A 12,783-nucleotide genomic window follows, 5' to 3' on the forward strand; every position below is an offset into this window, starting at 1 on the left:
GATAGGAGTGGAACAAGTGGGTGGACACACAATTCAATAAGGATAAAACAATTTTAGTTTTAGAAATATCAATTTTGTTTGACTATAAATAGCATGCATATGTTACAATCTCTTTACAAAAAAACTTCATCTTTCTCTCTTTAAAATTTTCTTTCATTGTTATTTGTAAAACGTGTTCTAAAACGTGTTTTTCAGCATTCTCCTTTCCACTATTTATTAAGGTACATTCATGTATATGTTTATAATTTATGGTAATTAAAATGAATTTAGTTAATTAATATTATATAGTTATTTTGTAATTAGGTTAAACTAATTTTAGCAACATAATACTTTGAGTTTACTTAATACAATATAAACTTATAATAATAATATTTATACTAGTAAATAAAATAATTGCACAGATTTGATGCATTACATATAATTTTAATTGAATCTAATTATAAAAAGAACTACAATAACTTTATTTGTAACTTAAATATATAACAAAAAACTAAAATTATATATAGTTTATTTGTTATTCATTATATACAAATTTTATAGTTTAAATATAAATGTAATAAATATACCTATTTTATTAAAAAAAATGTGATATTTATAGAACAAAAATTATTTGAAGAAAATATATGCAAATATTGTGATAATTTGAAAAAATATATGCAAATATTGTGACATATAAAAGTACTGCTTAAATCAGTATTTAGTTTCAATATAAATCATTCAGAATATTCATTTTATTTATATAAGATATATTTTTTAAATTTTAATTGCAGGTATGTCTAACCGGAGACAAAATGCAAATTCTTCTACGCATGGTTATACAAATCTTCCTACCGAAACAGCATTGCGGGTAAAGTATTTTATATTTATTTATGTAATATTGTCATAATTACGTATTAATATTTAAACTTTTAAAATGTTTGTAGAAAGGAGCTAATTTCAAATGGACTCCTAGCAGTCTTTATCGATTGCTTGAGTTATATGATGAAGCTGTTAAAATGAACAATTACCGTATAAAAGACCCTACATCTTTGCGTTCTGTCATTCAAAGGACATTTGGAGTTTGGAAGAAGAAATGGAGGATTCTTTGTGATTTTCCAAGATATAATATTGAAGTGCAGAAGAGAGTGGTGGTTGCTACAATGGGTTTACACAATTTTATCAGAATTTCAAATTTTATCGATGATGACTTTGCGGAGACATTAGGACAATCACCTACTGATAACGTTGATTTGGAGCATAATTCAAATGATATGGAAACAATTGTTACACCTGAAGGCGATGCAATGGCGAATATAAGAGAACAAATTGCAAATACATTATGGGCAAATAAAAACCGTATGTATTGATTTCTTTGATTATTGTATTTGGATTTTTTATATGTCTAATTTGAATTTACATTAGTTTTGAATTTATTTGAATATTTAAAAATTGATCTTCTAGTTACCATTTAAGCAAACATAAGAATACAATTTTTTCTGCAAAATAAACAAAATTATTTTTAATCATTCCAAATCATATATATATATATTTAAGTAATATATATCAAAAAATTATATTTGTACTTAAAACCTTTTTTAATTTATATACATTATTTAAATTTTATACAGTACTTTGGTCAGCTTTAAATAAGAATTTATATTCAAATTATAAGTTAAAAATATAATAGAATTATGTTTTACTTTTAATTCAATGTAATTTTGTTCTATTAGATGTACAAAACATAATATAAATTATGTTTCTAATTCCATCTAACAGTTTTATTAATGAATGAAAACACTGTATAAGCTTGTTGTAAAAGAAAAGACTATATAAATTTTATTTCCCATAGTATATCATAATTCTATTAAATAATTAAGTTTATCAGATCCTATATTTTGATTTTTTAATTTATAAAGTATTTTTAAAATAAGTCCTTTTAATAATGAAAATAAGTAGTATTATAAAATTTATGTAAATTAATTTAAATTTAAACAGTACTTTGAACCACTTTTTATCCACTTTCACCATTCATACATAAGTTTAGAACCGCTAGATCTGCACTTGAACCGCTAGATCCGTTTGAACCACTCTTGTTCCGCTCGATCCACTTGATCCGCTCGATCCGCAACGCTTGATCCACTTTTCCCATTCGGAGCCTAAGTCAAAATATTAAAAACTTAAACTAGAAAACTGCCGTCAATGAAGACAAGTTAAGTAAAACTGCCGTCAATGAAGACAAATTCAATAATATAAATAAAGTATAAATAAATAGCATGAGTGAAGTGGAGTGGAACAAGTTAAAAGATGAGACAGCTCAGACAATTTTGGAACCAGAATGAAAGAGGAGACAAGAAAGATCCTAACTTTAATAGATGGAGACCAGCTGTATCAATTCTATCTCAAAATATCCCAGCCTGCTTAGGGGTTAGCGTTCGGGTATATCTAAATTCCGGTTCAGATCTTTGCGAATTCGAGTTCGGATAACCCATTTAAATTATTTTAAAATTTTTAAAATTTATTATATACTTTAAATTTCTCAAAATCTATAAACAAAACAATATATTACATATAAATTTGAATAGCATATGTTAAAGCACCTAAAATTAACATATAAATTGGTTTGGTTTGAATATTTGGATTGAGAATCAATAGATATTTTATGTATTGTTGGTGTTTTGAGTATACTTTAGCTATTTTAGACATGTATTTTTGACTATTTGTATATATTTATAAGTATTTTGGACAACTTAAGAGTATCTTATATATTTTGATGTTCTTAATATATATTAAATCTAAAAGTATTTAATATATATATGTATATAAATCAATTTCGGATATATTCGAGTACCCGAAATACTTCGGCTTGGATCGAGTTCGGTTTCGGTTCTCTAAATACCAAAATTTTGAATCCATTCGGATATTTAATCAATTTCAGTTCGGGTTCGATACTAATTTTTCGGATCGGGTTCGGTTCGATTTTTCGGATCTGGATTTTTTGCCCAGCCCCAAGCATGCTTATGGATTCCACTTTTCCAGATATCACATTTTATTTTATGCCATTACTAAGCAAAACCCCATATTACGTTTTAATTCTTGTTTAGGTTTGTTAGGTATTAACACAAACAATTTAGTTAAGTTCACAATGGGAAAACATTTTTATTGACTATTTATATTGATAAATTCTGTTGTCGAAATGAACATACAGGAGAAAGTTCAAAAACATATATATGGTGTAAAGAACCGAAATACACATGCAATCCGAAAACATAAATATATATCGTGGACTCTTTTTTTGTGATGATGTCTCGATACGTCTCTTTGATTTTGTTATCATTTGGGAAGAAAATAAATAATGAAAGTTTTGAGTATATAATCGGTCATATCAGCTAACTCAAGATATCTATGAAAATTGTAAAACCTACAATTTAAATAAACGTATTTATAAGCCTAAGTTACCAAAAAAAAAAATGTAATGAAATTTAGTATAGACTAGAGTTTAATCCGCACTTATTATTGTCATTGTTTTTCTATTTTTAAATGCAAAAATTAGTTTTACCAAATAAACAATTTTAGTTTGTAAGTATTTAGATTTGGAAGAATATAATTATATGATGTAAATACTATTTGGACTTTATACTGTTTTTTTAAAGAATAAAATCAGCAGAAAATGTTACGACCCTTAAAGTCTTGCATATGTGGCCTCGATGCTATTAATATAGTCTTATTCGTAATTTTGATCTTAATGAATAAATCCAAATTTAAAAAAAAATAATCCAACATACAATTTGGATCATGTCATATAAATATTTGTAATTTTAATTTTGAATCAATCTGACATATACAATTTAAATAATATGATTTAAATAATATGATTCATATCATATAAACTTAGAAATAGTAAAAAACAAAAGAGAGCAGTACAAAGAATGTGATGTCGATCATAGAAACAACCAAGAGCATGATTAATGCGGGTCTCTTACGTTGGAGTTTTTAGCGTAATATAAAATACGTCTCTTACTCTTTAACTAAAAAAACTAAGAGACGTCTTATAAATAATCATACTCTAAGGGACCTAATTACACGTGATCCACATGGAATAGATAAATTCATGAAAAGCTCATTCCCGCTCTTTTGCTCCATATTTGGCGTTGCTTGTTGGTCTGAGTTTGATTCCAGGTTTAACTGCTATCAGTAGTGGAGGTTCTTCGCTTTCTTTATCGATCGTCGGGTTTCACTTTGCTCCTAAGAAGAGGGGTAAGGCCCGGAAATGGTGATGTTGTTCCTTGCTCTTTACCGGTTTAGTGGACAAGTGTGGTTGAACAAGTTGAGCACTATTTAGCTGATGTGGTTAGTGTTATCTTGTCGTTTGTGGGAACTTAGTTCAAATCGTTTTCCCAGCTCTGACCTAGAAGACAGTCCTTGAGCAGGCTTGTTTCTACTCTTTTGAGGAATAGCGAGTCGTTCATGAAGCAAGATGAATCAATTTCTTGTTAGCGTTGTGTACCTCATTTGATTGTCTTCGGGGCTCTTTATTTTTTTGCCTGGCTCGGTTCAACCTCCAACTCAAATTATTCAAGATTGTAGCGTTACTATTAGTCATGTTCGCTCTCAAGAAAAATGGTTAAGATATCCATTGTTTTTGCTTCCATGTTTTTTTTTACCTTTTTTGCAATGGAACCAAATCTAAATGTCTTATATTTGATGATTACATCTTAACTTCATTTATGAAATGATATTTACATTTGAGAAAAGAAGAAGAAGATAAATACATACATATTGTCAAATAGATGCAAAGTGAACACAACACAACAATACAAGTACAAATAAACTAACCACGTAATTTATATTAGTTGTTGCTTGACAAGTTAAGAGAAACCAACTCAACAACCATGTACATCACTCAGAATATCATTTAACAAACAGTAAAAACCATTTACTTCATTCTGGTTAATCTCTCTTCCAGTTTTGATAAGTCAATCAAGTTCGAATCGTTGACCTGCAAACAAAACTAGCCATATTATTGTACCCTCTAGAACATATCATAAACTTTATGCATAGTGTCGTATGCTCGTATACAAAGGCTGGGATTTATATTACATAAAAAAGTGCGGCCGAAAGACTGTTACCCACATGTGAAATGTGTAAACGTATTCTTGAAATAAATATGACCGCAGTAGTTATGATTAATCTCTTACACATATTGGATACGTAAGATAGTATATTCTTGAATCTCATGCATATCAATCTGGATATCTATATATATTTACACTAGCGTTTTAACAACTTCTGATTACTAGGACTTCAAAAAAAATTCTCTGTGTTTCAGTTGACATGTTATAAAATTGTGTTAAATCTTTAAATAAAGGAACCCATAACATGTAGTTTTTAATGAAAGTAATAATATTAACTAAATACAAAACGGAAAACAGAAAAAAAAAACTTTTCTTTCATTTTGTAAACGTATTAAATGAAAACTAAAAATTGCTATGTTTTAGTAGCAAGTTGAAAATTATATATATTGTAACATGTAAATGCAAACGCAAAACGGCATAGCTGAAGTTATATAGGAGTAAGATAACTTTACCCCAGCTTGTAGAGTGTAAATCAGTCTATCATCAACAATAGAGGAGGTGGAGTTAAGAAGGCAGAGACCATTTTCACTAAGAACTTGAAGAACACTCGAAAGCCGCGGTTGGCCACGGCAGGAGCGACTGCTAAGCACTATTTCCACACCCACCAAACACTGACGAACCACCACATGATTCATTGTCTCCATCTCATCCTTCGAATCATCCAAGCGGGTTCCTCTAGACAGTAACATGAGCTCATCCCTCCTCAAACTCAGCTCCTTGATCTTCTTCTCTAAATACGTTATGTAGTTAATCGCTTCATTCACTTGATCTGACGTCGAACGCTTACCCTACAGAATGTAAAATATCAAGACAAGACAAGCGACAAGAGAGCTTAGATCTAAGTAATCTTGTAAGAGAAACACAAAGTCAAAACACCTGCTATGATCCCTTTTCATTTTCTTACACGGTAGACCAAGTCAAATGACAAAGACTGTGTATTATAAGATGTAAAGGAGTCATCAAAAATCAAAATTAAGATTAGGGTTTTAGGAATTAGGGAGTGACCTGAATGAAATGAAGAGGGAGAAGAGAACGAAGAGAAGCATAAAGAGAAGCCATTTCTTGTCTTCTCTGTCTCTCAATTTCTCTATGCATCATCTTCTCCATGTCGTTGTTATCAGTACTTACTCTTAGTTTCGTACAGCGTCTTCTTTTCTCCCGACAATCGTCCATCAAAAAGCTTTGATGCTCTTAACTAATTGTATTATATTTCTTTAAGAGATTCTCTCCTAATGATGATGCTGAGACAGCAAGATCTGATCTCCTAAGGATTTTGTGATCTTGGTTTGATCTTAGTCTTTTAGAAGAAACAGCTCAGGGCTTTGATGTAAAGTTGAAAATTATTGCAGTCTTGAGGATTGAGTAAATAATTAAATAAAAAGATTTGTCAGACAAAATTATTTTAATGGAGTTGAAGATACGTTAGTTAGACGTATCACAAAAATGACGGAAAATAATTTAAAACTAGATCCGCGCTGTCCGAGATTTATTTTTGGTTTATTTAAAATTTATACATAATTTATATATTTTAAGTTTATTTAAAATTTATGTTTAAATTTTTTCGTATGATTTATTTTATTTATTTATATAAGGTGGGTTAAAATTTTGAGAATTCTGAATGACTTGGATTTATTTTAACTTGTTTTGCAGTGATTTTATTTTTGAAGATTTAAAATGAATAATATAAGTAAATATTTTTATAATAAAACTAGGTGGACGGTGCGGGCATGTGCAACATTAATATGACTAGAGATTTTACCGCGCTACGCGCGGTTTATTTGTCCATTCAATATCTATAATTTTAATGTTAAATATAATTCAAACATTAGAGTTTAAAATAAATTAAGTTATAAGCTTTAAAATAAATTAAGTTTATTTTTGGGTTTATATTATATCATTTTTATATAAGATTTGATAAATTAGAGTGAAAGAATTTGAAGAAATATAATTTTCTTTGTTAGGAATATCACTAATTTCTATTTAATATATATTTTATATGTAACCATATTTAAATTTAAAACTTTATTAAAATTAATATAATTTATATTTAATAAAATATTCATATTTTATTATTTTATGTATATCATATATTTGTTTATGAATCATCTGAATGGTTTTTTCAAATTATCATATTGAAGAATAGGTAAATAAATTCATTTCATATAAATACATATATTTTCATAAACGTGTAATCATTTTATGTGTTAAAATTTCATTGATATTTATTATTTTGCAAATAATTATTTATTTTAAAAATGTGAAACTTTTAGGAGATTCCATATTAATGATTTCATGTTTAAATATTACATAAAAATATTTAGGATAGATTAAATTACAGATACGCTGATATATCAGGCATTGGTATTGGCTAAAAAAATTATAACCATGCAAGATTATTTGTATGTTAAAGTTGAAACATATTTCCATTATTCTTAAATTTGTTATTAAACAACTTAAGATAGATTTGGAATAGCGAGAAGCAAATTAAAAAAAATTCAAAAATTGTAAAGACTTCTCAAAATGAACCGACGGGTAATTCTCTAACCTAAACTTATTTTTACACAAACTTGTTTTGTCAAACAATATAAATAAACGATGAACAAATCTAACAGTATATTGATAGCCTAGAGGTAACAATTAAAAAATCTTTGTAATGCGAATTACTGAGCGTAATCAAAAGGTATAGATAACTAATTAAATTCATAATTTTTCATCTTATAATTTTTAATAAAAAATAAATTTATGCTGATTTCTATGTTATATTGGCAGATATGATTTTTAAGAATTTTATAACTTTTAAGATTTAATTTGTCTCTTTGTGGTAGTTAAATTTGTATGTTGATTTACATAATATCATTTTAAATATCAATTTAGTACCTTTTGAATAGTTTTAATTTGATTCTTTAGAAATTTATTTCCATTTTGTTTTAAATGATTTGGATATTTTTCTAATATCTTACTAAATAATAATGGAATTTTATTATATTTTAATATTTAATTAAAATAATATATGTTAATTTCAAACCACTAACCTAGATATTAAATTAATTTCTTGTATGTACTTTTTGTTGGTCATTTTATACTGATTTTAACTTACTTTTTTGAGAAATTTATTTTAACTTTATTTTGACATAATGTTTTTTTTTTAAATCTTCCATTTAAGACAGCGAAAACAACAACGAACAATTTAGTGGTGAGGATTCAAAAGGGTCGTGTGCTCGTCTTCATAGCCTCTTTGTCTTCATCCTCTTTTGAATAGTGTTTTTGTGAATGCAAGCTCTCCACAACATTAAACCACAAATAGATGTGCCAAGCAGATTTTGACACTTTTATACTTTTACGAACTCCTGTTAATAGTGACCATGAAAAAACTTAGCTACAAAAAGAGTTAGCTACTTTAGATAAATGGACTCGTTATGGCTATAGTCTCAAGTAATTTCAGTAAACAAAGGATGACTCAATATGTTCATGTTTATAGATGGTGAAGAAAGCAACTGCATAAGGATGGACTCATGTGCTACTCAATTATAGATGGTTTAATGATAAGCTAAATTCAAGTTAGGAATCAATACCTATATGAAAGTTTCCTGATCCTCCCCTGAATAATTTAATTTAAGATCTCACCACTATTGAGAATATCCAAAGAGTTATTTTTTTTTTTGTGAAATAGTATGTCCAAAAAGTGGGTGCGTATCAAAAAACATATACAATTGTAAAACAGTTTCATAGAATGTCCAAAAAGTTATTTTTTTTTTTTGTGAAAGAGCATGAAGAATCACAATCTCAATATACCTGCATATAGGTCGATTACATTTCTCTTGCCTTTGTAATCCATCCTAGAGATAATTTTATTCTCGTCTTCCAAGGGTAAAGACATGAGATCAGGATGCCGTTTTGTTCATTCATCTGTAATATAACCACCTGAAAAGGAGTTTTAAATGTTCAGCTTAGTGAAACATAAACTCAATGTAACTCTTTACCAGAAAAAAAAAAACAGATGAACATAAACTAAATGTAACTCTTTACCAGAATAAAAAATGATGAAGCAAAAAAGTTAGTACCAAATACCATTATATTGGTTCCCTTCCTCTGGTTTCACATGCTGCACAATATCTCAGGATCGAAGATGATCCTAGAGGTAGTAGTGAAATCATTTTAAACATACAACACATTGGGAAGAAGAACTTGGACCCAAGCAGAATATACATCTATACGTATCAGCTTACATGTTCTTGACAACTCCAATGTATGATCTCGATCTTGGGGCTTAGCAAATTTAGTTTTGAAGGGTATTGTTAGATGTGAACCTTATCCACGGAAGGATGTTTTCACGATTCTGCAACTCTTGGCCCCACTTCTCGACATTAGACTTCTCACCATCCGCTACCACTTCCTCTAAACCCACAAACACACCAAAACATTTAGAAATGGTAACTTTCTTTATAAAGACAGAAAGAGAAGAGACCAAACCTGTAACTGTAGGTGTGGCCAATACATCGACTTCAGGGTTAACATCTTTCAGGAGAGGCCTCCCTAAAAGGCTCATCAGTAAGAACAACAGGCTTCTCCGCATCCACACCTTGAGGATCAGAGGATCTCAGCTCCGGCTCTCCAGATTTTAACTTGTCATTGTTGTGATCTTAGTCATCCGCAAGTGCAAGCATGAAACTTTCGTCTTTCCATCATTCTCACTAACCTGTAAACACAATAAGAACATGTAAACCAAGATCTATACCATGGAATCATAGACGATGGTGAAACCAGAATCCAATATGTTGACGAAATTATTGAACCCAGAAATGGTATCAATGGAGAATAAACACTGATGTAGAGTTAAAAGTTAAAATCTTACTTATATAGATTGGATAGGCTTGAGATCCACAACTTGGATGACAATATCAGATCGATTCGAAGACGAAACAAAGGATAGGTTTGATAGGGTCACCAAGTTCTGCGTTCTCTCTCGGGTGAAAACGTTCCGTTTGTGCTTTAATTGAAATGGAAACCCTATAGGCATGTGCTTGTGGGCGATTGAATAGCTTATAGTTGACATGAAGAGGAAAGGATTTTGTAGAGGTAGTAAATGAGATTCTCTAAAGGAGTTTATATAAAGCTAAGAACAATGGGAGTCATAAAGCTACCTTTTCGATCTAAAAACGGTGAAGATGAAGTGGAGTCTGGAGAGTTACGCTTTGCCAAACGATGGATTTGTATGGAAGTGGGCCACATCGACTCAGATACATGAATCTTGGCCCAGTTCAGACCCATGAGATAAGCGACGTGGCATAAAGTCAATCTCTGATTGGTACGAATTAAAAATCCTACGTGGACAGCTTCTCCCTTCTCTATATCTTGCTTTTAATATTGTAGATTCTTATATTGATAGTTACATTTCTATGATTTAGGATCAATTGTATTCTCTATGCTAACATATCATATATATTTATGTAATCATTTGTTCATGTTTATCCCCTGTATATTAAAAAAGAAACATTACAACATTTGAGGTAGCCACTTGTCATCACCACAATGAATCTTAGAATCTTTAAAAAAATATGTTGGTCCTTCTAAATATATAATAAACTTTTTATTAAATTAACCATAAATTCGTTATTATTGTTTTTAATTCTTTCCTTAAATAAAAATTACGGAATTGCCTAATGTGGCTAAAATATATATATGAAAATTAATGATTTTGAATAATAAAGATTTGATAAAAATTAGTGTATTATCTATCATATTTGTTTACTTTAAATTAATGAAATAAATTAAACAACTACATTAACCATATAATAAAATTTTAATTTTTTGTGTATATATTATATTTTAATTTTTTTTAAACGACTATAAATTACTAAAACTATTAAAATTCTCACATTCAATTTTTTGCTATCCATGGTTCAAAGGTTTTTGTTATGATAAAATATAAATGATTACAAAATCATATAAGTAAGAAGTCTCATTTAATAAATATTAAGTGTAAAAGATATATATATATATATATATATATTAAAATTAAATTGCATACCATCTAAAATATATAAATATTTTAATTTTGAAATTTTCTTTTAACAAATATCTTGGTAAAAGTTATTGAACAAATATTGATAATTTAATATTTAAATTTTAAACTTAGCTTTGAATTTTTTAAAAATTACTAAAACTATTAATCACACAACGAAAAATTTTTCATCAGTTATTTAAAGTTTTTGTTATAAAAAATACAAATGATAAAATAACCATATGAGTAGAAAACATCATTTAATATATATCAATACTAAAAATACATACTATATATATGTTAACGTCATTTAAATTTAATTATACACAATATAAAATAGAAAAAATAATTGTTTGGATTTATGAAATTATTTGTGTGTTCACATCAATTTAATTATATATATAATAATTACTAATTTTTTTAATTATTCGATATATATTTATTATTTTATGAATATGTAAAAGAACATATAATACATAAAATAGTATATATAATGTTCGTTTCCGTGTAAGGCGTATGTCTTAACCTAGTATATAGTATTAAACAGTCATATAAAACTTGGTCTAAAAAGAAATATATCAAAAATATCATCGCATTATAGTTTCATTAAAAGCACTAAATTATTGGTTAATCATACTTAAATAAAGAAAAATTAAGATGACATAGACGATATTTTCATTTCCAACACCACATCACTTCGGTCTGAGGAGTGTTCAGCTGATTCAATTGCCAAGAAGAACCTGAGTTTAAATTCAATAATTAAATACATTAAATAATATGTTTTTGTTATATAGTTAACTAAAAAGTATTCCTCTCTTTTTTAATATAAATCGTTTTAGAGAAATTTTTATGTTCCAATTTATATGACGTTTTCGGTTTTCTATGTAAAATTTATTAACATTTAAGGTTATATTACCAATGATAATATACCTTCTATTTTATTATTGGTCGATTTGTGGTTAGGTAAATAATTAATGATTTTTTTATAGAAAATATAAAAAATTAATGATTTTATTAATCTATGTGCACAATTCTAAAACGACTTATATTAAAAAACGGAAAGAGTATATAACATGACTGTAACTCATTATCTTCAAGCACATTAGGGGTCCACAATACATGGTTGTATTCCATGTTCAAAATTGCGCTAGGCGTGATGCGTGCGCTTGATTTGGGCCTAGCGCCGAATCGAATAATCGGAGATTTTACGGGGATTAATCAAGGATTTTTGTTGTTGTTTTATCTATAAATGAGAGATATATATTTTATATATGGTGAATTTACCTTAATGTTGCAACTGGTTTGGTGGTCTGTGTACTAAAACTTTCTTGCTGCCCCCAAGATCGAAGGGGATAACGTGTCTGGTTGATGCAAGACTTTTCAAGGGTCCAAGATCAAATCAATGTAATATAAAAGATTGTCGAACCAATCCTAAGTGATTCTAAAGCAAAGGGAATGCAAGTTCATGCTTAAGCTAAGTGCAATCCGGTTTTAAAGATGGTATGAACTAAGAACTAATAAGCTAATGCAATAAAGTAATGATCTTTCTTTCTCAATATGAAGCAAGATGACTCATGGGGCTAGGCATTTGATCTCGGGTGATGTAGATCCAATCTAAGGGTGGCAAGGTATCAATCAAACACTTTCCTTATGCCTAGACACTAAGCTAAA

At 28.5% G+C, this 12,783-nt stretch overlaps 1 protein-coding gene and 1 long non-coding RNA gene across 2 annotated transcripts; both read right to left on the reverse strand.

Moving 5' to 3' along the window:
* Positions 1–4,796: 4,796 nt before the first annotated feature.
* Positions 4,797–6,444, reverse strand: LOC106326062 (transcription factor bHLH36-like). Its single transcript, XM_013764100.1, has 3 exons — positions 6,117–6,444; positions 5,564–5,899; positions 4,797–4,975 (listed from the first exon to the last, which is right to left on the reverse strand). Exons 1-3 carry the CDS (start codon positions 6,282–6,284, stop codon positions 4,913–4,915), a joined length of 567 nt encoding a protein of 188 aa, XP_013619554.1. The 5' UTR covers positions 6,285–6,444; the 3' UTR covers positions 4,797–4,912.
* A 1,779-nt stretch (positions 6,445–8,223) lies between these two features.
* LOC106325381 lies at positions 8,224–10,279 on the reverse strand. Its single transcript, XR_001266882.1, has 6 exons — positions 9,964–10,279; positions 9,582–9,807; positions 9,338–9,506; positions 9,180–9,243; positions 8,904–9,032; positions 8,224–8,458 (listed from the first exon to the last, which is right to left on the reverse strand). It is a non-coding gene; the product is annotated as an uncharacterized LOC106325381 (long non-coding RNA).
* Between the last annotated feature and the right edge of the window lie 2,504 nt (positions 10,280–12,783).

This window comes from Brassica oleracea, chromosome C2 (genome assembly GCF_000695525.1).
Source record: "Brassica oleracea var. oleracea cultivar TO1000 chromosome C2, BOL, whole genome shotgun sequence".
Classification (NCBI taxonomy): Eukaryota; Viridiplantae; Streptophyta; class Magnoliopsida; order Brassicales; family Brassicaceae; genus Brassica; species Brassica oleracea.

Coding starts and splice junctions, on each gene's coding strand:
- LOC106326062 (XM_013764100.1), bottom strand. CDS start 6,284: ATGGACGATTGTCGGGAGAAAAGAAGACGCTGTACGAAACTAAGAGTA. Junction 5,900..6,116: donor TCCCTCTTCATTTCATTCAG/GTCACTCCCTAA, acceptor TACATTCTGTAG/GGTAAGCGTTCGACGTCAGA. Junction 4,976..5,563: donor TTTACACTCTACAAGCTGGG/GTAAAGTTATCT, acceptor TTTTGTTTGCAG/GTCAACGATTCGAACTTGAT.